The sequence below is a fragment of the Neovison vison genome, chromosome 13 (genome assembly GCF_020171115.1).
Source record: "Neovison vison isolate M4711 chromosome 13, ASM_NN_V1, whole genome shotgun sequence".
Lineage (NCBI taxonomy): Eukaryota > Metazoa > Chordata > Mammalia > Carnivora > Mustelidae > Neogale > Neogale vison.
This window is the reverse complement of record NC_058103.1, coordinates 79690012-79717947: the sequence shown is the minus strand read 5'-3', so window position 1 is coordinate 79717947 and position 27936 is coordinate 79690012. Positions and strand designations below refer to the sequence as shown.

General features: G+C 39.5%; 1 protein-coding gene across 4 annotated transcripts in view; it reads left to right on the top strand.

The window, feature by feature from the left end:
* SLC12A1 (solute carrier family 12 member 1) overlaps nucleotides 1-27936 on the top strand; it is a 90644-nt gene that overhangs the window by 6180 nt on the left and 56528 nt on the right. Inside the window, exons 3-10 of one of the 4 annotated variants that reach the window (XM_044230043.1) lie at nucleotides 7676-7810; nucleotides 7966-8041; nucleotides 14256-14351; nucleotides 17603-17742; nucleotides 18841-18951; nucleotides 20885-20996; nucleotides 22847-22974; nucleotides 27577-27661. In XM_044230043.1, coding sequence (XP_044085978.1) covers nucleotides 7676-7810; nucleotides 7966-8041; nucleotides 14256-14351; nucleotides 17603-17742; nucleotides 18841-18951; nucleotides 20885-20996; nucleotides 22847-22974; nucleotides 27577-27661 — 883 coding nt within the window. Of the gene's footprint in view, nucleotides 1-7675; nucleotides 7811-7965; nucleotides 8042-13024; nucleotides 13121-13652; nucleotides 13749-14255; nucleotides 14352-17602; nucleotides 17743-18840; nucleotides 18952-20884; nucleotides 20997-22846; nucleotides 22975-27576; nucleotides 27662-27936 lie in introns of all 4 variants that reach the window. The other 3 variants (XM_044230041.1, XM_044230042.1, XM_044230044.1) reach the window with 3 other exon arrangements.

Below are 27936 nucleotides of genomic sequence, written 5' to 3'. Positions count from 1 at the left end.
GATAGATCTTCAGTTATTCTCTGTAGGACAATCATTATTGGCAGTTTCTTATAAATCCTCCCAGAAATTTTCTATGTTTATACAAACATACAAATATATCTATGTCTCTCTATTCCTATCAATTTCATTTTCTGTCTGTAATTTTTTTTCAAACACATATTGAAACATACTTTACACATTGTCTTGCATGCTACTATTTTCACTAAGTAATATACATCGGAGGTCTTTTCATATCAAAACATGTATAATGATTGTTGGACATCTGACAAGTTTAATCTCGTATTTTTACTTTGTAAAAATAATTCCACTTTTAGTGTCCAGTATACTCCTGTGGCTACCTTTTCGTACACAGTTCCTAACTACAGGGCTAACCAAAATGAAACTCATTTTCAACCTTACTAACCACCATTGTTGTCAGCATTTCAGAAAAATATAATTATATAGAAATCAGGAAAATAACCAGCCTTTCAATCAAAGTCAGCATTCTCATGTTATTGAAATAAACTGTCTATGAAAAGTATAAAATACTGTAAAAATTAAGATAGAACTATTATTTTCAAGGAAACCAACCATTTACAAACTCTTCCAAAATAAAAACAATGGGGTGACTTCACATTGGGGCCATTAGGCTATCATTGATAAAAAGTAATTTGTGAATAAAAAGCATTAGAAAAAGTAATTTGTGAATAAAAACCAATACACATGCTCTGGTATAAAAACAAACTTTTTATTGAGCATTTTTTAATGTATCAGATGGGATGCTCACACTTGGCAAATTCTCATTCAATCCTTAGAACAACACTTCAGGGTAGCTAATGTTATTATTGCTATTTTATAGATAGCAAAGGTTTCATAAAATCCTATGGATCCTTTAGAAGAGAAAACAAAAACTCAAGTCAGTATACTTCCAAGGTCAAGAAGCCAAGGTCATGTGTCTAATAAGTTGAACCCGTGTCTGCCTGACTCTAGAGTCCATGTTCTTTTTCAGAACTTTTCATCCTCAGTCTGCTCTCCCATAGCACTTTGGAAATAGGAAATAGTGGAATTAGGAAATAGGAAATAGTGGATAGTGATAGGAATAAGAAGAATAATAAGAAGAAATAGTGGAAATAGGAAATAGTGGAATTCAAGCTCAAAGAAGAAATTGCTTCTCAGTCCTGATGGGCAGAACAGGAGATTCTGATTCCTTACTTCGGGACTGTGCCAAAAGATCATGTTGCTTTTCCTATAAAATTAATTGTAGGTATCAATCCTTTTCATTGTCATCATCAAAAGCATTTATTAAGCTTTTGTTTATAAGAGCTGCTGTATAAAGTCAGTTAAAGAGATTTGATATCTACTCCCCAGAATTTATTTTATATGGCAAACGGCATTGTTATGGGTAGATGTATAAGTGTTTATAGTCTATAAAAAGACAAAGGTGGGGGCGCCTGGGTGGCTCAGTGGGTTAAGCCGCTGCCTTCGGCTCAGGTCATGATCTCAGGGTCCTGGGATCGAGTCCCGCATCGGGCTCTCTGCTCAGCGGGGAGCCTGCTTCCCTCTCTCTCTCTCTGCCTGCCTCTCCATCTACTTGTGATTTCTGTCAAATAAATAAATAAAATCTTTAAAAAAAAAAAAAAGACAAAGGTGTACAAATGCATTCTCTGGAAAATAATATTTTCTAAAGTATTTTGAAGTTCAAATTTGGAACTTTAGCATTCAGACTAGGGGTATCCAAAATGAGAAATATCACCAAGCCAAATAAAATAGACATGAAAATTGAGGCAATAAATGCTTAGAAGATCAGTAAGGACCAGAGGCCTAAAATATTTGTTGGAGTGAAAATCTGCAACTAAAGACTCATTCTAATATTTGTTAGAAGTTTTAGCTGTAGTCTCTAGCATTCAGTAATAGATGGTAAGTAAAGTAGAAGTTTCTTTGAAGTATATGTGGAAAATATTAAGAATCTTTTGGTTTTGTTTTCTTATGCTTTTTATTACACACAGTAGCCACCTTTTGGCCTAAGTTACTAAAAATATGTCAATTCGTGTGTGAACTATGTGTTTTCAGGTACAGTAAAAATATTGTGATTACAAATTGTGACCATTGACAGTAATTGAGAGGCATGGTTTATAGTAACTGTTAAAACAAGAAAAAAAAATCCTTCATTTTCCAAATTTAAAATACTCCCCTTTATCATAAAGGGCTAGTAATGTACAACCATAATAACATTGATCAATAAAATATAGACATGTGATTAGACTTGTGCTTTTCATTCTGAAATGAACCTTAGGAATTATCTGATCCTTATTGGGATTGGTTTAAAAAAAAAATCCCAGCATTGTAAGAGGTTTAAGTAGAATAATACTGGCCATATGTTGGTAATTGTTGAAGTTGAGTGATAGGCACATGAGATCTATTTATTCTCCCCACTACTGCATATATTTAAATATTTCAATAATAAAAGAAAGTTTAAAACAATTGGGAGGGAATCACATAGTCCTAAACAGCTATTTCTCAATGATGGGATAAGATTTCTACCATCCTGAGATTAAAAGGTGAAACTTAAAAACATGCATAGTAGCAAATATTATCTAGTTAGAATTTAAAGAATAAATATATTTATTTCTTTCTTCTTCAATGACAGCTAGAAAGGTATTTGTCATTTTTCTGAGGTCTGAAAAATCACACATTTTATATTAAGTAAAAGATTTTATGTGATTGAAACTTCACTAGTTTATCAGTATTGGAGGGGAGAAATGGCTTTTATTTACTTATTTATTTATTTCTCTTTCTTTCTTTCTCTCTCTCTCTTTCTTTCTTTCTTTCTTCCTAATGCATCTCCTTTTACCTTCTCAAAAACTTAATGCCCAGGTAAAACTTTCGATAAATAAATAATCACTCCCTAAAGCTATGCAATTTAAAATGCATTTACGAAAGGTGGTGGGTCATCGTTTATGGTAATGGAGTGTGAACAAACAAATTAATCCAAAGTATGAGGGAAAAAACTGGTTTCAGGCAGCAATCATAAAACTTTTAGTCTTTGAGACTTTGGTCTCAAGAACATGCACCAGCCAGAAGCCTGCCAGCCACTGGTTGGTTATAGCTCTCAGCCATCAAGTGCCCACAAACCCTCGACCCAGTCTTTTCAGTACTTTGATGATAAGTTGACTTTATAATTGCTGTATGGGCTTACAAAGGAGAATCTATTAAAGAGTGAAACCAAGTTTTGCTTTGCCATGTTAGAAGAGAAGATGACAAACACAGAAAAATGATTTTGCCTTAGAGTAAATTATTTCAAAGCAAGATTTTCAGAAAAACCCTTGGATTTATTCTCCTTGGCAGTATCCAGGAAAGGTTAAGTAACTTGCTGGAGGACACACCCTGAATTAATTGCATAGCTGAAACCAGATTCCAAGTCTCCTAGATTATATGGTGCGGTGATTTTTCAGCTCCTGTAAGAGAGTAAGCAATGGAAATGGATTCTGTACTTAAAAATTCACTACAGTCCTTTATAGTCAAGAGAAGAAATATACATTTAAATGTTTTCCCCCCTCTATGGCATAAATATATTAAAAACTTTGAAACTCTAGGAGATGGAAAATATTCACCTAAGAAAGAGTGGAACATCCTACATTGGCTCTATTTTTGAAGTTTTTAAAAATTATGGCCTTACTAACTTCCATATATGATGAGTTCCCTGATGTGCCCTCATAGAATAGTCCTTTTGCTTCATATTGTGATGTCCTAGTGACAAATTGAAGAACTATTAAACTGTGCTCAGAAGGGCATCTGCCAGATAGAAATGCCCATTTAAGGAGAAATTTTAAATACCTTCTTCATCCTTTAGCCTATTTTGTAAGTTGTTGTTGTTGTTGTTTTTTAAACAATCTTTTGTATTCCCATTAATCCAGAAGTAAGGGGCACAGTTACCTCCGGAGTTCAGCCAGGAACAAAGCAATTTCCTGCATCAAACCCTCAAGTTTAGGTTTAATCAGAAAGCATAGGTTTTATTCCCAAGATTGCCTTTAAAAAGCAAGTGGCCAGGGGCTCTGTCTCATGGGATCCACAATTAACTGAGGGAAAGGAAATTGCCTTCTGCCTGAATGAGTAGCTGTTGAGAATCTGGCCATGAGATCTTGATTAACTAGAATATTGACAATTTTAAAAGTTTTTCTCAAACCAAGTCAAATAAATGAATTTCCTTTTTTTTTTTTTTTTTGTTTAAGATTATTTATTTATTCATTTGACAGACAGAGATCACAAGTAGGCAGAGAAGCTGGCAGCGAGAAGGGAGGTAAGCAGGCTCCCGCCGAGCAGAGAGCCCGATGCGGGGCTGGATCCCAGCATCCTGGGATCATGACCCGAGCCGAAGGCAGGGGTTTTAACCCACTGAGCCACCCAGGCGCCCCCAAATAAATGAATTTCTTTCTTTTTTTTTTTTTAAAGATTTTTATAAAAATAAAAATCTATTTATTTGACAGGCAGAGATCACAAGTAGGCAGAGAGGCAGGCAGAGAGAGAGGAGGAAGCAGGCTCCCTGCTGAGCAGAGAGCCCGATGTGGGGCTCAATCCCAGGACCCTGGGATCATGACCCAAGCCAAAGGCAGAGGCCTTAACCCACTGAACCACCCAGGCGCCCCTGAATTTCTTAACGAAATAATCTCTTCAACATTCGTGGGCATCTGAACACATTCCTCAATTCTGTGCTTTCATTGATTTACTAGTTATGGAAAATGAAAGTTACATATGAGTATAGAATCCATTAAGAGAAAAAATAGAATTTTTAATTGCCTGGAGAGAAACCTCAAATGCTTCATCCATCTGCAATAGACTGCAGTGTACAGACAGGTGCGCTCCAATAGGATAACCCTGGCCACCTGCTGCCCTTGATCCCTTCAACTGTGGCTAGTACAAATTGAGATGTGCTATCAGTGTAAACTACAGACCAGATTTCAAAGGCGTAGTGTGAAAAACAATGTAAAATGTCTCATTAATTTTTTTATTGCTTTCATGTTGAAATGATAATGTTTTATAGAAGTCTATTAAGTAAAATATATTATTAAATATATTATTAAAACAGTCCATTTTCAGGTTCCTCCTCCAAGGTGGGATGCCACTATAGCTAATGATTTAATCGCAAACATTAAGAATATATTGTTCAAAAGTTAAGTATAGGGACGCCTGGGTGGCTCAGTTGGTTAAGCAGCTGCCTTCGGCTCAGGTCATGATCCCAGCGTCCTGGGATCAAGTCCCACATTGGGCTCCTTGCTCGGCAGGGAGCCTGCTTCTCCCTCTGCCTCTGCCTGCCATTCTGTCTGCCTGTGCTCACTCTCTCTCCCTCTCTCTCTCTCTCTCTCTGATAAATAAATAAAATCTTTAAAAAAAAAAAGTTAAGTATATTTTTAAAACTTGAGGGTCCAAATCTGAATCCAAGTTATTTTTTTAATTTCCCTTTACTTTTTTAGAAGGAGCTACTGGAAATATTTGAATTACACGTATGACTTGCATCTCTAGCTGGTATAGATAATCAGTTTCTGCCTTGCTCGTTCAGCCTCGATTTCTGTGGACTTCTTTTTATCCGTATCTTACTCTGATGTGAACATATGATGTCAGTTTTCAATTTTCTGTGCAAATAGGGACTGGGGATGCTTAAAATTAAGGTATTCCTCAGGTAATTCAAGACTAAATTTTAACTATTCATTTCACTGAATTTTACTCCCAGTTCTTTTGGAAAAACAGTAAGATGATCGGCCTTGAGATTCATTCTCTTCCCCCTCCCTTTTGCAAATGTGGGTTACATAGAGGAAACCATGAGAAATGTAATACCCAATAGGGATGGAAGAGAAAAGAAATAGGAGGCAAAAATGAATAAGAAACAAGGTCATCTGTTCTTAAATGGTAGAGATCAGGTTGTCTTCAAATCCACTTTATGGATTCAATACTCTTTTTTTTTTAAAGATTTTATTTATTTATTTGACAGAGAGAGATTACAAGAGGGCAGAGAGGTAGGAGGAAGCAGGCTCCCTGCTGAGCAGAGAGCCCGATGCGGGACTCGATCCCAGGACCCTGAGATCATGACCTGAGCCGAAGGCAGCGGCTTATCCCACTGAGCCACCCAGGCGCCCCTCAATACTCTTTTTTGATGACCTGCTATATGGTTGGCTCTTGGTAAGCATTGAGGAGAAGTAGCCCACATCCCCCAGTTAATATACCATGACTTACCATACTGAATTGCACTGGTTACCCAAGTGTCGTACTAGTATGAAAAAAATCTTGTGGGAAATCAAAGTTGGAGGAAATCCTTATTTACATAGAGCAGTAGAAGTACATGGAGACAAGAAGTCAGTCACTTAGAGCAAATAGCCCAAATTAGAGTCAGCTTACAGTGGGTATGTTAATGATACATCAAAGCCCAAAGAAGCAATAAACCTTGAGCATAGTAAGGACAAGAATTTTGATCACCTTCAAATAAAGTCCTTATAATAAATACTGAATATTTATTTCACACCAGTCCCATTTTAGAGGGGGAAACAATTGTCCTTGTCTGAGATTCCTTAACTAGAAATGCGGGAACACGTCATCCCAGCTTTAAACTAATTTAGAGCACTTAAATAGAATAAGCTTGTTCTTTAATAATGGTAATTAAGTGTTGAATCTAAAAGACATCCCCAGTGGTTTCCACCCCTTATTGGATAAGATTGTTTTGGGGAACTCAGTGGGTAACTCAGGTGCCAGAGTCAGGTAGGTGCCAGATAGGCTAAATTAAGTGGCTGCATCTGAAAGTATTCAAAGTCATATCTAAAAGAGAAACTAGATTTGTTCTTTACTTGAGAGAAACAGGGCTATTTTCTTCCCCCATTAAATTCAGATTATCCTACTGACAAGGAATGTCTTCAAAATCCGGCCACAAAAAAACCACTAAATACGTTTTTGACATTTTTTATACAACTTACTCCTTATTTCTACTCAACCTACCTTTTTAGTAGTCAGTCAGTCACGAGACTTCTTACCCTTTGTTCAAGACTACTAGCACATCCAGCAATTTTCAGGCAAAGACGTATCAAATCTAAAAGAAACTTCCTCTACAGGAATAGCATTCTTGTCACCAGATAGCATCTTTAAATCTCTTTAGAACTGTAACCCTTTTTTTCTTGTTTTTAAAGAAACGCTTTGTGTGTTCTTTCACTCAATCTTCTTAAAGATGATGATTAGAGAAGTTTTATTACCATTATTTTAAGTGAATAAAGTGAAGCCCAGGGAGGTTAATGGAAAGAAGTCCAGAGTGTCTGCGTCAATGAGATTAACTTCCTACTATGCCTCAAAGACCCTCATTCACTTTGATAGGCTTTGCACCCTGCCTTGAGTTTCTTTTTTTCTCCTTTGTTCTTTTTGTATTCTAAATGTACCCAAATCTAACTGGTTTTTTAAGGTAATATTTTCACCAGTAGAACTGCCCAAGTTCCTTTACCACCCATGCAGCTTTGCTGTGCCTGAAATCACTCACAAAACAAACCCATCAGCGCCCAGGGCAAAAAAAATAAAAATTAAAAATAAAAATAAATAATTATTTTATTCAAATGCTAGAATATGTTTCTTTTTTTTGCGCGTGTCTAAAATTTTGTGTCAGTTGTGAAAGTTTTATGGGTCCCTGTGTTGACCAAATATTATGCTTTTGCTACCTGTAAAAACGCAGAATGTCGCAGTGGCGCCAGGTTCCGCCGACAGGGTTGCTAACGGGGATGGGATGCCTGGAGATGAAGAAGCCGAAAACAAGGAAGGGGAGGATAAAGCCGGTGCTGTGAAGTTTGGATGGGTGAAAGGTGTGCTGGTGAGAAAGCTCCTATGTTTCCAAATAAAATCTGTTTGTTCAGTGTCCTTGGGGATTCAGGGTTAGCAAAGCCTGGACACCAGAATTATGGAGAGGGCTGGGTTTTGCCCCACTCTCGTGTCTCACATCCCCTTTGATGCTCCTTCAACCCACAGGTAAGATGCATGCTGAACATCTGGGGTGTGATGCTCTTCATTCGCCTCTCCTGGATCGTTGGAGAAGCTGGAATTGGTAAGCATGTTTCCCCATGCCCCGCGTAGAGTTTTCAATGTCAGGGATAAACTCCATACACAACTTGTTTTGACCATGAACGCTGAATGTGAGATGAAGGTCACAGAAATAATCTGCGCGCCAGCTCTTTCCCTTTGCCTCTTTGACGATGTTTGTCAGAGAGGAAAGGTGAAGCGTTAACTTCTGGGAGACTGGAATTTTCCAGCTCACTAGCCAGATAAATGCTCAGGCAAATATTTTTACCTTTCCCTTGAGTTTTAGGTGTACAGATATAGAGAGACATATACATTTGAAATAGTACTATTCATATTTGGGGACATATTGACATTTGCGTATCTCCCTTAGGATTACTGGCAACATTTCACTCAACGAAAACAGCTTGTGGGAAAAGTGGTAACAGTGTGACCAGGTTAATGCTGAATTAGTTGAACACTTTCCAAAGAAAATAATTGTGTTACTTTCAGGTACCTGGGGTAAGAAAACAAAGATTAATAAAATATTGCCAGATAGAGGCTTAAAAATAATAAATAAAATGACTACGATATATAACTATTACTAATTTTTCTAAACGAGAATGCATGATGTTGAAATTATTTTGAGTGATTATTTGATTTTTTTAATGTATAATTCACCATCCCTTTGACATCAATTGAGTGCCTATTATTGCCAAATACTGTGTTACCAAAAGGAAAAACACCTATGTATACTCAGAGAACACTTCACTTCTGACACCAAATGCTGACAACTTTCCACACCATTATTTGATGTTCTTAAAGATGGTCTTTTATAAAATATCATTTCCTGTGGCAAACTTTTTTTAAAATCTAGAATATACTGGTAAAATTTATATGAAAAATTTGATTGAGTTTTATCAAAGTTCCTGGTTCAATGTGATAAAAATTAATGATGTTCTACTCTATATTTTGGGAAATATATTATAGATCCCTTTTGGAGAACACCTATAAATCATGAGTATCAAGACCGTAGAGGTTCAAACGTGCTTTTAGATAACTGCTCCAGAATGTACCTCAATTCACATTCAAAGGTAGTTGGTCCTTATTTATTGCCTTCGCCCCTCAAAACATATTGAGCATCACCGGCAAACTAACTCGCAAGAAAGGGCTGAGCTGTAAATTGAAACACTGGAACCAGTTTCCATAGTGTTTCCACGTTTCATGTTTGGCAACTGCTGGGTTCCTGACAAAGGGCTGCTTGCCAGCTTTATGATGCATATCAAATGAATGCTTACAGCCGCAGGGCCCAAAGTAAGTGTATGCTGTTCCATGGAAAATCTGCATTTTAGCATTGCCAAGTGTTTGCTCCAGGGTTTCATGCAAAATTAGTTTTTTAAGGGCAGTTTAGTAACTTATTGAGATCATCAAGCAACATTACTTTGTTTGGAGGTGTGAGCATAGCCAAGGGCAAGAGTAATTCTTTCTAATGCAACTTATTTAACATCCATGAGTTTGGGCCATAATCTGAACTTTAATCAGATCTTACATTAGTCTTCTCAGTTTCATGCTTATTATAAAATTGTAGAATATGGAGAACCACATCTTCTGCTAAACTGTATTCTACTTTCAGATATCAGCATTGTTTTAATAAGGACTTTTTCTTTAAGTAGTCATATCCTACCTTAAGTGGGTGTCCAGCGGGTTTTCCTTTGAATGAAGGTTTGTCTGTCATTGTTTTAGTTCTCAGAAAGTAGACTTTAGTGAGTTGTAGAAATTTATCACCACCCTTACTCAGTTTTACTGGCCTTTGCTGTGAACTTAAAGCTAAATGAGTTGATTAAGTCATCTTCTAGGTCCCATGTGGAGTCCTTTTTTTGGGTAAGAAAAGAAGCAAATCCAAGTAGTTTTGCCATGTTGTGGGGATAGTCTGGAGAAAAAGACTGAATACACTTTCTAGAGGAGATCCTGGGAACGAAGCCAGAAGGAAGCTAGAGCCACGAGTCACAGTAGCTACAGCCCTTGGGTAGCTGCTCCAAGGCCATGAGTTTGGGCTCTCTCTTCCCCAAAAGCCAATAGTAGAATAAGCCATTAATGCCGTTGAATTGTTCTTCTCTGTCTCAGAGACTTTGGCTGGGGCAAGATAGTTTCTAATAAACATCAGGCATGGAAGAAAGGCATGAAACAGGTATGACCTGAAGCAAGTCATTTATACTCCATGAGTTTCATTTTCTCATCTCAAAATGAAGGAGCTGGATTAATTATTTGCCAACCAATTCTTTGAAGATAAAGCTAAAGAACCTTGCTGTCTAAGCAACACAAATTGAGATAGGCTGGGGTAGTGCAGTAGTCTCCAGACTGTGGGGTGCCTAAGAATGACCTGGAAAGCTGGGTTACAAAACCACAGAATCCTGGGATTCACTTTGAAAGATTCAAATTCAGGGCGCCTGGGTGGCTCAGTGGGTTAAGCCGCTGCCTTCGGCTCAGGTCATGATCTCAGGGTCCTGGGATCGAGTCCCGCATCGGGCTCTCTGCTCAGCAGGGAGCCTGCTTCCCTCTCTCTCTCTCTGCCTGCCTCTCCATCTACTTGTGATTTCTCTCTGTCAAATAAATAAATAAAATCTTAAAAAAAAAAAAAAAAGAAGTGTTTTTAAAAAAAAAAAAGATTCAAATTCAGTGGGTCTAGGCACTTTTTTTTTTTTTTTTTTTAGATTTTTATATATTTATTTGAGAGAGAGAGAGAGAGCACAAGCAGGGGGAGCAGCAGGCAGAGGCAGAGGCAAAGGTAGTTTCTAGGGTGAGCCCAACGTGGGGCTCGGCCCCACCTGACCTGAAGTCAGATGCTTAATGGATTGAGCCACCCAGGTACCCTGTGGGTCTGGGCATTTTTAATAAACACTTCAGGTCTTTCCTGAAGCAGATGGTTCAACTCTCTTGGAGGAAACTACAAACTGAATGTTCCAGAAGTTGCCTCTTACCCTAGGATTTTATGTTTGATTGTGAGAGAAAAGTAAATCTCTTGCCGTTTAAATGTATAAAGGTTTGTTCTGGGATTTCAAATGTTTTACAGAAATATATACAATGTAAGAGAATAAATAAGAATTGTTAGTAAAATAGAAGCAAAGGGAAAGTAAGGGTAAGGAAGTAATCAGAGTAGGTTTAATGTCCTGAAATGCAAACTATATAGTTCTGCAAAGTTGCTGGGGTCAGCTGAACATTTGACATCAAAAGTCATCAAAACAAAATCAGAAGCAAAATAGTGTGCAAAAGATAAGAGGAAATTATCTGTAGGGGTACAAAGAACTGAGGCCACATGGTGATGTGGAGATGATCCCTTGCAACAGATTCGAAGAATTTAGTGCAACTCTTTCTTACAACACCAAACTTTGTAGGGTCCGAAGCAATATGGTCCAAGTTTACATCTCGGGCTTATAGTTAGCCTCTTCCTACTGCACTTCAAACTGTGAAGTAGCCTCGAGACTTCTCTTAGAGCCAGGATGTAGCTGGGAGCTTCAAAAGAGGCAGCCTCCAGTGCCCTGTTTCCATTTCTGTCTGTCTTTCCTCTCCTCCACTTCCCCCTTCTCACGGCCAGAGGGATCACGGCCTCTCATCTAAGAGGAAAGAGGAGAGTCTGCCACCAACAATTACGGAGCATGCCAAACAGACCCAGGGGACGGCATTCTGGCTAGAGCCAGGGGGATTTCAGTGCCTGTGCCCCCAAACTTCTTTCTGCAACACTGGCAAAAGACAGCCTAACAAGAGAAAAACATTCACAAATTTATTAAGTTCCACATTGTGTGTACACACAGAAGACTCAGCAATGAGTAATTCAAAGGAGCGGGCTTACATAGCATTTTAACAAGATAACGAGATTTTCTTAGAGAAGTCAGAAGAAAAAGGGCAAGGACTGAGTTTCTTGGGTGGCAGATTGTGGGAAGGCAGACGCGTGTGGGGACTACTGGAAAATCAGAAGAGTTCGTTAAGCAGGTTCCTCTGGTGCTCCTCCAGCTGATAAGGGTCTAGAATTGGCTCTGATGTTTAACTTCTTCCTGCTGTAGAGAAAATGGAGCCACTTTACAAACTTATGTCTTGCTTTTAGGCAAATAGGGGGAAGTATCTGCTTTTTTCTTTTTGCCTTTAGCTCAAACTAATTTTTCTCCTAAAGGGGTACATTTCAGGGTAACAGATTCTGGTCCCTTCAGTATCATCCTGACTGTGTCCTTCCTGAAACTGAAAAGTTAGCCTTGCCTTTCTCTGAATCCTGGTTTATCACTTTCTCTCTCCTAGAATCATTGGCCTTCTGTGCTGTAAGTTGCTTGAGGGCAGCTTTTTTCATTTCATTTTATTTGTTCCTTGCATTTCTCTTGCTACCTGACACCTGGCGGGATGTATAGTAGACTTTCAATAAGCAATAGCTATTGTAACTATTGTGGACACGGGCCAAAAAAGCAGGGCCACTCTGTGTGTTGGACACTTTACAGGTGTCTCCTTTCTAATTCTATTGCCATGTTTGGCTCAGAAATAAGTAACTTGCTAGAGGTCGTGTAGCCAACAAATGAATATAGTTCCATTTGATTCTTTCCACTTTACTTATCTGCCAGATGAACAACTCGTTATATTGTATGTAATTTTGCACTCCCACACAACCAAATGGACATGAAAAGAGAGGCACCTGGAAGGATGAACATTTACTCTTCAGTTATATGAGCAGCTTGGAATTGGATGGACCAATTGTTATGTTTGTAGGTATCTAGAACAGCATAAAAAATGGGGTTCTGTCAAATTTTGACCAGCCATCGTTGTTCAATTGTGGGCAATTTTTGCTGCACATCTTAGCTCTTCTTTTTCTAGGATCTGTGCTGCTACAGGCAGAAAACTTCAAAGCTAAGCATTTACTCTGGTGATTTCCAGCCAACTTGTTCATTTCAACATGGTCCTTTGGTGATTACCCTAGACGTGCTGGCTTTTATGTAAACGATCTAATGGATTGTTCCACTGTTTAATTGCCTTTATTTTTCCTCTCTCAACTGAGGTCTTGGTGTGATTATCATCGGCTTAGCCGTGACAGTGACTGGTATCACTGGTTTATCCACCTCTGCTATTGCCACAAATGGATATGTCAGAGGAGGTAATTAGACTTGTGACCTGCATGATCATTTGTAAGGTAAAGGCAACACAGGCTCAGATAGTTCACCACTGACCTTTCTGGAGTGTTTTCAAAGGTAATCCAAGTTGGCTCCTTTTTTTCCTCCTCCAGGCAAGACAGATGCAAGAAAAACGGGGAAGGATTTAACCTTTGTCAAACCCCCAACCCTCTCACGCTGGTTCCTCTCGAGCAAGAGAGAAAGTCAAATGTCATGTTTTCTCTTTCCGCAGCCGGGGTAGTTTCTCTCCCAGGACACCAGCATAAGTCAACTTTTCCTTTCCAGGGCACCTTTTAGATTGTGTTTACTTTTGGAAGCCATCCTTCATCGTAATGAGCAGGCCTCGGACTTGATCTTTATGCCAGGCAAGCCTGTTTCTCCCCAGTAGAAAGCAACTCCACTGGGGCCCAAGGCGTGGACTTGAAAACTTACATCAGAGGCAGTGTAGTTTGCAGCAATAGGGAACCCAAGTAAGGAAAGTAAAACGTACTGTCTTTTATCTTTCATTGCTAACAGGTCTTGGAGTTCTCATAATTCTTCTTTCCACCATGGTAACTTCTATTACCGGGTTGTCAACTTCTGCAATAGCGACTAACGGGTTTGTTCGAGGAGGTAACATTTCTAAGATACCTACTGTCCTCATCGCTTGCCACGGGTAGGAAAAGTTTTCATATATTTCTTTTTGACTGGAGCAAGCAAGGAGCCCACTGTTCTTGGCGCCAGATGCAGAAGGAAACCTAAGGTACCGTGAGCTCAGTCCTGGTCCGTGCCACTCAGCGGAGGGATCGCCTCTAATGGGCCTCGCGGGCCCGTCTGCAACTCATAGTTTCCAGGTGCTCAAATTCCTCCGACGAATGTTTTCTTTTTCAGGCCGGTCGGCAAGCCTCTTGCCGGTGTTTCTGGGGACATGATTCCTGGACGTGGCTTCAGCTTTAACGTTTAGTACATTGCAGGTGCTTCCGAGACCTTCATGGATTGGGATCTTTTAGAACATTTCAGGTTTTTTCATGGGGAGACAGACCCTACTGTGACAAGACGCACGCAGACTGCTGCCTCCTCCAGTTGCTGGTGACCCCTTGACCCACTGGAGCCAAACTCCTTTCTTGGGGGATTTTGCAGGTCTCGGAGTCATCATCATCGGCCTCAGTGTGGTGGTGACAACACTCACAGGTATTTCTATGTCCGCTATTTGCACAAATGGAGTAGTAAGGGGAGGTAAGTCAATTCATTTACTTATGACTACAAGCTTGGCTTACGGAGTAAAGTCTACAGTTGGTTTAATGTTGGAAGGAAAATTTTCATATTCATAATTAGTCCCCAAAGTTTTTTTTTTTTTTTAACATTTAAAAATATTTTTAATCATAAAAGCAATGCCTGTATATGCTAAAACAAAACAAAACAATACTTTCAACAATACAGAATAATACAAAATTAAGATTAAGATTACTTCATTCTGGGGCATCTGGGTGGTTCAGTGGGTTAAAACCTTTGCCTTCAGCTCAGGTCATGACCCCAGGGTCCTGGGATCCAGCCCAGCATCTTGCTTTCTTTTTTTTTTTTTTTTTTCCAATTTATTTATTTTCAGAAAAACAGTATTCATTATTTTTTCCCCAAAGTTTTAAAGTAAAACGAACTAACCCAAACGTAAACATGAAGGCAAAATTCTCTCAACTAAAATTAAGAGCTCTCCAGAAGGTTTTCTTTGACCCGTTTCCTGTGATTAAACATGTTTATATAGAGTGACTAGGTGTCTAGAAAGAAGGCATAAATAATTACAGTAAAATACATGGTTTCTTGGTGCCTTAGCTGGGCCCAGCTGGCCCTCTCCCAGGCCCACTCAGCACCCCAGCCGACACTTCCGGCTTAGTAAGCCCTGAGTTCTGCCCAACAGGACATTCCCAGTGACCCCAGGCCTGAAAAGATCCTTCAGAAGAAAATAGAAACAACTGAACAGAAAAAAGAGTTACCTTTAAATCGTCCAGGAAAAAGCAGGCCTAGGCCTAAAATGAAGAGGGCGAGGTTTATATTGCTTCTAATTCCTGTCTTCCCCCTCCCATTCTATTTGGCTTCTGGGGCTGCAACTTGGGGACCTTATCCAGGTTTCCCTACCCAGGGCCTTTTAAGAGCACCCTCCCTCCCACAAACACACCCCCATTCACAGCTTCCCCTGCCCCTCTCTCCTTTTTTTTTTTTTTTTTTTTTTTCTGATGTGGAAGTGTGGGTGCTGCTCGTTTTTTTTTTTTTTTTTTCTGTTTTTTTTTTTCCAATTTATTTATTTTCAGAAAAACAGTATTCATTATTTTTTCACCACACCCAGTGCTCCATGCAAGCTGTGCCCACTATAATACCCATCACCTGGTACCCCAACCTCCCACCCCCCACCCCCCCCACCCCCGCCACTTCAAACCCCTCAGATTGTTTTTCAGAGTCCATAGTCTCTCATGGTTCATCTCCCCTCTCTCCTTTTGACCAAGCCAAAGTAACTGGCTCACTAAGTTATTTAAACGACCTCTAGACAAAGGAAGTGATTCACTCCACCCAGATAATTGGTTACATTTCCAAAGAGAGCTTTGACCCTTTAACCCAGAGGAGTTACTACAGTGGAGGAAATTCCTTTTCCTTAAAAGATAGGTTTTGGGGGTGCCTGGGTGGCTCAGTGGGTTAAAGCCTCTGCCTTTGGCTCAGGTCAAGCCCTGCATGGCTCTCTGCTCAGCAGGGAGCCTGCTCCCCAGCTCACCACCCCCCACCCCGCCTCTCTGCCTACTTGTGATCTCTGTCTGTCAAATAAATTAAAAAAAAAAAAAAAAGATAGGTTTTTGTTTTGTTTTAAGATATATTTGTCCAGTGTCTTTCTTTCTTTCTTAATTTCCTTTTTTTTTTTTGTTTGCTTGTTTAAGATTTATTTATTTATTTGACAGAGAGAGACACAGCGAGAGAGGGAACACAAGCAGGGGACAAGGAGAGGGAAAGCAGGTTTACCGCGGAGCAGGGAGCCTGATGACTGAGCCACCCAGGCGCCCCTCAGTGTCTTTCCCCTACCACTTCTGCCCACCTCCAAGACTAGCTCAGTACAGGAAGTCATTCGTTTCCTACAGTCTGTCAGAGCTTCTAGCTACCTAGGCCTCTCTACACCTAGTCTTTTTTTACCTGTTCTCACTACCCTCTAGGAGTAACCAGGGCAGCTCAGTCTTTCATGTGCACAGAAAGAAGTTCATAGACACATATTTAACGATCTTTTCAAGGTCCAAAGGAGAAGCGATTGTTCCAAACGTACCTTTCTTCCCTTTTGCCACTCCCATACTCATATGGGTATTTGGCAATAATCATGTCTTCTTGACCTAAAAACATAGAGAACCAATTCCAATTTATAGAGCGGATAATCAGATACCCCCCCTTTTTAAAAGATTAATTTATTTATTTCATGGTGGAGGAGCAGAGGGAGAGAGAAATTTTTCAGACTCTGAGCTGAGAGCAGAGCCCAACATTGAGCTCAATTCCACCACCCTGAGACCAGGACCTGAGCCAAAACCAAGAGTTGGTGCTCAACTAACAGTACCACCCAAGGAACCTATAAACAGACACCTTTTAATGCAGCAAATACATACAAGAAAAGTACACCAGTAAGGAAGTTAGAATAGCAATGATAAACTTCACTTACTTCATTTTCTGCCTAGGCCTGCCTGCTCCTGGAAATTTCAAATATAAAACTTTACTTTGGTTACATTATTGATTTGAACTCACCAATGAATTTTTTTTAGAAGGCAAGGCATTTTGTTTTAGTAAAGTTTCCTGTAGTCTTATTTGTATACGATTGAATACAATTGGCTTTTGGTAAATCAGAACTCTCTAAATCAGGATAATTCTACCGTGTTCTATTATAGTTCACAGAGTACAAAGAAAGGATGGCTAACTTATTCATTAAAGTGATACAAGATTCTCAAAATCATTGGGAAGTTGCAATATATATATATTTTTTAAGATTTTATTTATTTATTTGTCAGAGGGAGAGAGAGGGAGAGAGAGCAAGCACAGGCAGACAGAGAGGCAGGCAGAGGCAGAGGCAGAAGCAGGCTCCCTGCCGAGCAAGGAGCCCGATGGGGACTCGATCCCAGGACGCTAGGATCATGACCTGAGCCGAAGGCAGCTGCCCAACCAACTGAGCCACCCAGGTGTCCCGGAAGTTGCAATATTTTTAACAGAATAAAAATTATTCTAAATTGGGGCACCTGGGTGGCTCAGTGGGTTAAGACTCTGCCTTCGGCTCAGGTCATGATCCCAGGGTCCTGGGATGAGCCCCACATTGGGCTCTCTGCTCAGTGGGGAGCCTGCTTACCGCCCCTCCTTGTGATCTCTGTCTGTCAAATAAATAAATAAAATCTTTAAAAAATTATTCAAAATTATTTGGTCATAGAAATTAAATCCCTTAGCACTTCCTCAGAGTAAAGCATGTTCATTTTTTGTTTTAGGTGGGGCCTACTATCTTATTTCCAGAAGCTTAGGGCCCGAGTTTGGTGGGTCTATAGGCTTGATCTTTGCTTTTGCCAATGCCGTGGCTGTTGCCATGTATGTGGTGGGATTTGCTGAAACAGTGGTAGATCTTCTTAAGGTAATTAAAAGTTTCTCTTTACTTCAGCCACATAAGATAATTCAGTTCAATTTGCCTTTTCAGGGCACTAGGGGATATCATTATGGCAGGATGAGAGGAAATAGATTTATTCTGTAGAAGGCAGAATTTGGATATAGTTGAAGGAGCTTTAGGCTTGGCATCAGAACTTGAAATCCTGGCTCTCATATTGATCAGCTGAGAGATTCTCAGAGAGACGGCCAGTCCCTCCATTCATCTGAACATTGGTTCTCAAATCTATTATATGGGTTAATAATACTGTTCTATAGATTTCATAGAAATGTGGTACAGAACAGATAATATACATGAAACACTGTGTAAAACATGAAACAAAAGATAAATAATGGATGCTGTTATCAGCAGCAATATTACTACCATGGGTATCAATTTGCAAATGAAAGACAGTTCAAACATTAGAACAACTCACTGCAGAAAACTAAGCATTTCCTAGTTTAAGTACATCATCTAGTCGGTCTGTCTTTGAGAGTGTTAACTAGCTGGTAGGTGAACTAACTTCTAGTTCTTTCACGGTAGTGATAGCATTCGCTGAATTCAATTAGTAGCAGTACCTTTATTTGAAAATTTGATGAGAAAATGGGTGGATTATACAGTTCATAAGTTATGTGATCTTCAAGAAATGTGTTATCTGGTTTATGGAGTTTGTTATTTAATTGAATAACGCTTATTTTCCAATATTCACATTGAAAATCACTCATTTTTATTTCTCTAAGAAATATTTCCCTTGAGATACAAAAGTAGTCATTCTCCTGAAACAAAACCATATGTTTACATGTACCCATACTTATCTCAGTGCTGCAATAGTTTTAGAAGATGTGACTAGAATGAGCATCTAGAATTTCCAACTTCCAACCTTGGCTATCAATGGCCTATTATTATAGGACAAAATAATGTTAATCTCTGATTTAGGAACAGCTTGTTTTTCCATGATCCTATATGGTCGTTAGTGCATAGTATTTCTTCTTACTATTCAATTCTACAATACAACATACAGACAAAAAAACAAAACAAAAAAAACACCTCCATCTCAAACCATTTTCATGAATTTTGTTTCTGTTCCAGGAGAGCAATTCAATGATGGTGGATCCCACCAATGACATCCGGATAATAGGCTCCATCACAGTGGTGATTCTCTTAGGAATTTCAGTAGCTGGAATGGAATGGGAAGCAAAGGTGATTTTCTCAAAATGATGTTATCAACCACTGCTGCTGAGGTCTTGACCAAATTGCAGGAATAGAACAAACCCCATATTCAAAAAGAATTGTTATTATTACTTGCTCTGGCAGAAGCTGCGGGTTAGCACTGGAGGGAAATCCAAGCCCTCCAAACACACGAGGTCCAGGCAGTCATGACTTCCCGCCCCTGTGTCACGTGATCAGGCCTGCACTTTTTCCTTCTTTGTGCATCATCACCTTGACAGAGACACCATGGTTGTTGCCATCTTCACACCCAGGCCCCTTATGGTCGTAGCAACAGTCCATGCTGGAAATTTGTGTCTCCCAGTCCCACCCCTGGTGTCTCATTTTCCAGCTGACCTGGGTGCTGAGGCCCAACAGAAATGGGCTTCTCTCACATGTGATGGGAGAAGGGCATAGAGGCAGCAACTATCATTCTCCTCCAAGATACGGTATTTTGGGAGTAAGTCCTGGAAGTAGACACTAGGTGGATTTAACTAGTAGTAATATAGTAAATTTCTGAAAGATAGGAGCATGTCTTTTGTCTGATTTATAACTCTCCAGTGACTGATATAATTGCAACTGGTCTTAAGTCCCTGGAGATACCGTACCTAGACTCAAGGAGATTTCCAGAGATTGAAAAGTGGCCAAACCCACCCACCTTCATAAGACAATGAGAAGCATTCCTACACAGCATTTGTTTGTGGATTATGTATTCACACATCAAACCAAAATTAATTCAGTGATTATTAGGTGCTGGGCATTCAGCTAGGTACTGGATATTCAGTGGTGATCCAAACAGGCACAATCCTGGCCCTAGTTGGGCATATGGTCTGTGGGGATATGAGTAATGATCAAGTAGATAAACAAGTAAATATAGAACGGTAAATTGTGAACATGCTTTAAAGGAAATAAACAGGGTACTAAGATAGAAAATATGGGATATCTACTTACAATGACTTTGTTCCCTGAGGGAGGCAATGTAGTTTCATGGTGATAGAGGGTAGGTTTATAGCTCTGGCTTTGTTGCCGCAGCACCTAGATTTGAATCTGGTTTATATTGTATGACCTTGTAATGTATGACCTTGAGAAAGGTGCCTAATCTCTCTGTACCTCAGGGTCTTTACCTTTTAAATGATGATAACAATATTACCTAGTTTGTATAGTTATTGGTGGTATTATTTATCTAAAAAATATTGATAAAGTGAAATCTGTCTGTTATTGTAAGCCCTCCATGAATGTTAGCTGTTATTATTTAGATTCAGCGGTCAAGAAAGTCCTCTCAGGGGAAGTAACTAAGACTTAAAGGATGAGAAGAAGGAAATAGTTACACAAAGCATAGGGAGAAGTGTATTCCCTACAGAGGGGACGGCATATAGGAATGCCAAGCCAATAGACCCTTGAAATGTCAGCAGGGAGAGAAGGGGGACAAAGACAGATAATTCAGTTGGTCAACCTTGCAAACCACTTGTGCTGGGCACACACAGGCGGTCCGACATCAAGTGTACAAGGCATATCAGAACTCTATGAATTTTGTGTTATTAATGCATTTAGCACTGGGAAAGGAAAGAATCCATAGGCACTCTGCCTAGAAAAGAAATACGCTATCAGTGATAAAACTCTGGGCTCCATTTATATTCCTGAGGGCACTGCAGTATGTTACTCACATAGTACTTGGAATGTTTTTGAAATGTCACCTTCAAGTGCCCATGCACATGCCGCCATTGAAAATGTAACTTCCACACTCAGGTCAGATAAGTCTTGTTAAGATGCCATTCTGTAAGAGAACACTATTACCGACTCTGGATAGTAGTTCTAATCAGAATAACCACATAGTCTTTGTCCAGTGGACTTTCTGCAGACATGACTTTTATAACTGTATAAAAAGTTGTTCATTCTAAGCTGGCCTCCTTTCACTTTGCCATTCTAGGCTCAGGTGATACTCCTGGTCATTCTCCTCATTGCTATTGCAAACTTCTTCATTGGAACCGTTATTCCTTCCAACAATGAGAAGAAGTCCAGAGGTTTCTTTAACTACCAAGGTACGTGTTACAAATGAGTTGCTTTGCAATCAATGGTTCTCCACTGCCTGCCTCCATCCATCTACCCTTGTAACCCCCGCATCAGCCATTAGAATCCCAGTGTGATCCAGGGAGGAGCCTGGGGTTAGTTAGACTCAGGAGATCCAGAGTGAGTCTTAATCCTACTGCTTGCCAGCGAGACTGGTCACCTAACACGTTTGAGGTTCAAATTTGCCTGAGGTAGTGTGAGTGATAGCAACTTCCTGAGGGGATTTTTGAGAAGTCAATAAGACAGTGGATGCAAAAGTGCTTTGAAAACGTTCAAGTATGGGACAAATTGTTGTTGCCATCAAATAGTAGAAATAGAGTTGTATATGCAAGGAAAGAGAACATAGTTCAGACAGTTTGCTCAACCCCTGAGAACACTAATAATAACATAATCATTTTCCTGCTAGACTTTTTTTTTAAAAAAGACTTTACTTTTAAGCAATCTTTATACCAATTGTGGGGCTGGAACTCACAACCCGAGATCAAGAGTTGTACGCTCCACCTACTGAACCAGCCAGGTGCCCCCCCTGCTGAACTTTTTTGCACCTTGCTTATCTATAGCATTACCTAGTTAAGCATCACTGTCAGGTTTGCAAGCACAAAATATTGTAGGAGTTGGCATAACATCCTGAGGGAATGTCACAAAGCATGAAATTCTCCTCCACCTCTGCACACCTTCCTAGCTTTCCACTCTAGCTTGCTCAAGAATCCACTGCCTGGGTGGCTCAGTGGGTTAAGCCACTGCCTTCGGCTCAGGTCATGGTCTCAGGATCCTGGGATCGAGTCCCGCATCGGGCTCTCTGCTCAGCAGGGAGCCTGCTTCCCTCTCTCTCTGCCTACTTGTGATCTGTCTCTGTCAAATAAATAAATAAAATCTTTAAAAAAAAAAAAAAAAAGAATCCACTGCTGAGATTTAAAAAATATTTCCGTTCATCATTTATTCAGTCACTAGTGTCTGTTTCCTTTTGGCATCAGATCACCTCTTTCTTCTTGATTCTTTTTCTTTATAAAGTTTGTCTTTTTTTTTTTTTTTTTTGCATATTAACATCCTTTTCCTTTCTATTCTTTTCCCTCCTTCTAGCTCCTGCTGTACTTTTTCTCATGACTTAATTTTTTTTCCTTGTTTCTGCATCATCCTAGATCTTTTGTTTGTTGTTTTTCTTCCCTTCTTTTCTGTTTTTCTTCTGCATTTTCCCCTTCTCATTTAAGTAATTTGTTGAGACCCCTATGGGATAGTATTATTTTATGACTAAAGTTCCTTGCTACTATCATTCTCCTACGTATGAAAATTTAACATAGAATTTAAGATCTAATCTCTGGGAGCAAGGAGTGGGAAGGTTAGAACATAAGTAGCAAAATTTTAAGATAGTTTTACCCACCCCCTACAATTAAAAAAAAAAAAAGCATAGAAAAGCTGTGTTTGGTTAGAATATTTATGCACGTAAGAAACGAGTTGTGTACGTAGAAGGCAGTGTACATGTGTGGTATACTTGGGAATATGACAGCATGGTCATGAGAAAAATTCTCCATTTGCCTCTTTTTCACTCTTTTAGATTCAAAAATATCTGGAGGCCTGGGTCTCTGTTGGCACAAAAAAGTTTTCAGAGTTATATCCTAGAAATCTAAAACCCTGCGATACATCTACGGACTCTGGGCAAATACTAACATGAGGCTCATCAGGAGTATAGCAACATCTTCAGATTCATCCCATTTAAAATATAGGGACCCATTTGCATGATACATTGATAGAAACTAAAGGAAACTCTATCTCCTTTTCTGTAAAGAAAGTCTACAAGATAATGTTCTCATTATTTGTGTTGCAGCGTCAATATTTGCGGAAAACTTTGGGCCAAGCTTCACAAAAGGGGAAGGCTTCTTCTCTGTCTTTGCCATTTTTTTCCCAGCAGCTACTGGGATTCTTGCTGGTGCCAATATCTCAGGAGACTTGGAGGTATGTCGTTTTCCTCTACTTTTGTAATCCTGGGAAGTGGTGGTGCCATTGGTCAGCAGCACGAGCTATAGAAGTCAACAGTGACCATAATTCTCTATCGATGTTAAAACCAAAATTTCTGTTAAGGGTCCCCAGAAATTTAAAAGTTCTCTCTTTTAATGCCAAAGTTTTTAATGCCAGACCAGTCTATTTCTGATAGTCCATCCTTTTGGATGGACTTATTCAGTGACATCGGAAGGGTAGAGAAAATTGGGAAGTGTGTAACATTTCTAACAAAATGAATATATCCCAGTGAAAAGAAATATCAGAACCAACTTTTTTCTTTTAAACACCTAAGGAACAAAAGCACATATCATTCAGGGAAAACAAAACAAAACAAAAACACCCTCCCCACTCCCCCTTCAAAATCACTTTATTAGTGAATTTTTATGACATTACATTCAGAGATATATTCACTTATTTAAATGGTATTTATTTAGCACTGCATTCATATTAGTTTATGTTAAGTACTGTAATGAGCACTGTTAGAATATTGGTTTGAATGTTTTATAAAAGACTGGTAGTACTGGCCTAAACAAGATAGAAGTTTATTTTTCTTTTTTTTCTTTTTTTTTTTTTCTTTTTAAAGATTTTATTTATTTATTTGACAGAGAGAAATCACAAGTAGATGGAGAGGCAGGCAGAGAGAGAGAGGGAAGCAGGCTCCCTGCTGAGCACAGAGCCCGATGCGGGACTCGATCCCAGGACCCTGAGATCATGACCTGAGCTGAAGGCAGCGGCTTAACCCACTGAGCCACCCAGGCGCCCAGAAGTTTATTTTTCTAGTGGATCAAAATCTGAGCTCATAGGCCATGGAGTCGAATAAGAAAAGTCTGTTCCAAACAGTAGACCAGGATCCCAGATGACCTCCCTTGATTGACCACTCCCTTATGGTTTGCCCTCACCTGCAAAGATGACTGGTCAATTCCAAGATCATGTTCCAGCCCACAGGAAGAGGAGTAAGGAATAGAGGGCAAGCAATTCCTGAATCTTGCGTATATTACTTCTGCTAACATTCCATTGGCCAGAATTTAATCTCTGTGACCTTGCCTAGTTGCAAAGAAGGCTGGGAAATGTAGTCTCTAGCTGCGCAGCCATGTGACTCGAATTTTAGGGAGTTCTTGTGTTAAAAGGAGGAACGTGAGAATGATTATTAGGGGACAGCAAATAGTCCCTACCATATACACAAAAGAAGACACCGGTTTTACCTCCATACACTTATAATCAACTTTGGAAGACAATAAATATTTGTAAGAGCCATGAAGAGACATGTATAAATGAAAATCATATAGACTGTTTAAATAAGTTGTGAGATAAACATAAGAAACAGGTAATTGTTAAAGCCGGATGGTTTCCTCAATAATGTTACTTTTGACGTGTGAACTTAGAGCAAAAGCTCGATACTGATTGTTGGTGAGAAAATATAAGCATATTCCAGGTAGAGAAGACTAAAGAAGAGTTTAGGCATGGGGATTTGGGAAATAGTAAGGGATTCCTCACAATTTAATTGGAGAAGTCCTGCGAGGCTGGATGACCTTATAATACAAGGAGAAATCGGCATTGGTGGGACAGGAGCAAGGGGTGCTTACCCTGGAACGTAAGCCCGTGAGAGTGGGGACCTTGCTTTTGGTTATACTCATTGTTGCCTCCTCAGAGCTAGGAAGATTTCAGTAAATATTTATTTAGTGAATGAATAAAAGCATTTCGATTTGTCATATTAGGGACCACAGTGCTATGGTAAATTCTTGAGCTGAGATATGGCATAAAATAGATGATGTGGAAGCTCAGGAAAGTAAGTAACTTGTTCAAAATGATTCTAGTAGTTAAATATCACTGCTTAATGAAATTTAGCTATGTATGTGGAGCTGCTGTGTCCTCAGATTTGGAAAAGTATCAGAGGTCACTGATCTAAAATTCTGTAGGGACTCCTGGGTGGCTCAGTCGTTAAGCATTTGCCTTTGGCTGAGGTCATGATCCCAGAGTCCTGGGACTGGGTCCCACATTGGGCTCCTTGCTCAACAGGGAGCCTGCTTCTCCCTCTGCCTGCCTCTCTCTCTGACAAATAAATAAATAAAATCTTTTCTAAAAAATAATAAATAAATAAATAAAAAAAATTCTGCAAACTGTAAGCACACATTTAAGATTTTATTTATTGGGCGCCTGGGTGGCTCAGTGGGTTAAGCCGCTGCCTTTGGCTCAGGTCATGATCTCAGGGTCCTGGGATCGAGTCCCGCATCGGGCTCTCTGCTCAGCAGGGAGCCTACTTCCTCCTCTCTCTCTCTGCCTGCCTCTCTGCCTACTTGTGATCTCTCTCTGTCAAATTAAAAAAAAAAAAAAAAATCTTTTAAAAAAAAAAAGATTTTATTTATTTATTTGACAGAGAGAGATTACAAGTAGGCAGAGAAGCAGGCAGAGAGAGAGAGAGGGAAGCAGGCTCCCTGCTGAGCAGAAAGCCCAATGTAGGACTTGATCCCAGAACCCCGATATCGTGACCTGAGCCGAAGGCAGTGGCTCAACCCACTGAGCCACCCAGGCGCCCCTAAGCACACATTTAAATGAAAGAATATTACACTTTCCTTAGAAACAAGTCATCAGTTCAGCTCAGTCAACATGTCGCTAGGCACTAGGGAAGCAAAGAAGCACTCAGTCCTCCAAGCTGTTCATGGTCTAAAGTGAAGACAGACTTACTCTGTCTGAGTCATGAGAAGCAAGAACAGAATCATGTGCAAAATATAAGTTTAAGAAGTGGTTGACCCTCAGGAAACAGTTATCTAGTAGATTGTTTGTGTATTCTGTCTTAAGAAAAAAATGTAACATCTCACAAAGAAAAGCGAAGGAAGGTTAGATTTTTTAGGTTACAGCTGGGGAGATGGAAACTAACATTTAGAGTGAAAACGAAGAATTTGTTGAAGTCCTGGTCTCTGTTTAGGGGAAAGGGAGCCAGAGCAGGCAGTGTGAATATATGATCATACATTGAGATAGTGACACCCTAATTTATATTGGGTCAAGTCTGACCCTTAGGTAAATTCTAAGTAAGTAACTTCTGAGTTTGTAGCAGGTAGTTCTACATGAAGACTAAGTTTTCATGTTTGAGGTACATGACTGCCTTCCACCTTCACAACTCATATATCTATATCTGTATCTATATCTCCTTTCCTCCCATTTAATTTAACCTTCCCTTCCACTCAGATGACAAGAAATAGTTAATAAAACAAAACTTGAAACACAGCATGAATTGGGAGATAGAGTGGGGCTCATTTCAGACACAACTAATTACCTTCTTCTTCCTTTGACATGCTGTTCCCCTGCACCTGTTGGCCCAAAATCACTTTTGTAGACAACAGTTTGGAAGGAGGAGGCTAGGTATATATGCAGCAGAACCATGCCTCTGTGCAAATATTCCTAAAAGAGTGGGAAGGGATCAATATTCAGACTGGATCCACAGAGCTGACTTAGTCTCATTAAGGGCAAATTCACTGGTTAAGTTATTTCCAGGTCTCAGGTTGGAAATTTACCATGAATGGGTCTCTCTGTTGGATTTTGATCAGCAGATTTAAGTTAAAAACAAAAACAGAAAAGCTCGAACTTTGACTGCATTTATTGCATATTTGTAGTACTACATCTCAGATTGTCTGGTGGGGAACTAATATCTACTGAGATAGTGCCTCCCTCAATTCAATATTTATTGGCTCTTACTATATGCCAGGCACTGTCTTGTATAACCAAGAATACACTGAAATCTCTATTTAATAATTCCTGTTAAAAAAATAATCCCTGTTAAGATGAATTCAATTATTTAGAAGTTATGCTGCTTGGAAAATTGATTATGCTATGATTTAGCTCCCAAAGTAGGATATAAAATGGTATGTTACATATGATGTAAGCTCAGTCCAGTAAATTTATATGCATGCATAAGCAAAAGAAAAGCCCATTTTCTGGTATAAGCTTAAATTTGCCTCTTTCTTTATGCCTGCTTATGGAAATGAAATATCTCCCATTGCAGTCATTCCTGAACTAGATTCCAAATGGGAAATTTGAGGGATTGGAGAACTTAGCAGATCATCCTTTTTGCTTCAAGTTTTGTTTTTTTTTTTTGTTTTGTTTTATTTGTTTGTTTGTTTGTTTGTTTAAGGCAAGCCTAAGCTTAGTACAAAACTAATACCCATATACAGATACTGTCAAGGTGCATCAATGTGCAGAGTATGTTTGTGTCTTTCCCCTAATACTTTAAGGTTTGACATATCTGCATGAAATTCACAGGAGATAAAGGGGAGGGAGATGCATTAATGAGTGAGCTAACTGGTCTACTTTTCTATAAAAACTCTGTCCTGGACAATTAGAGATCTATTCAGCACAAAATTCTAGACATTTCTTTTTTCACCTCGACACCTGTTCTTTGTCAAAAAAGAGCTCAGGCTCACCACTTTGCCATTTGCTTATCTTTTCTTTCAAACTTGCCTCGGGAAGGGTAGCCTAAACATTGGAAATACCGTAATAACTCCAAGTCATTTCTGTTTCTTACTTCACCCTGTCTCTTCATCCCACTATATTATTTCTCCAAAGGATCCCCAAGATGCCATCCCCAGAGGAACCATGCTGGCCATTTTCATCACCACTGTTGCCTACATAGGAGTTGCTATTTGTGTAGGTAAGTCATGTGTCTCTGGTGTCCAAATGCTGGAATTACAAGAAGTCTGGTCAGACATGTCCAATGGGCTTTCAGGGGATCATAAGTAGAAAGTTTTTTTTTCTGAAAGACAACTTTTTTAATTCCCCTCCTGGGCGCTTTAGGAGTTTGAATATAATTAAGCTGTAATACTGGACCTCTGGGTCAGGGCTAGGGTAGAGTTAATTAGATTGTTATTCTCCCTGAACACAAAGAGAATCCCATGTAGCTACTCTAGGTGATAATCCCACCATCAA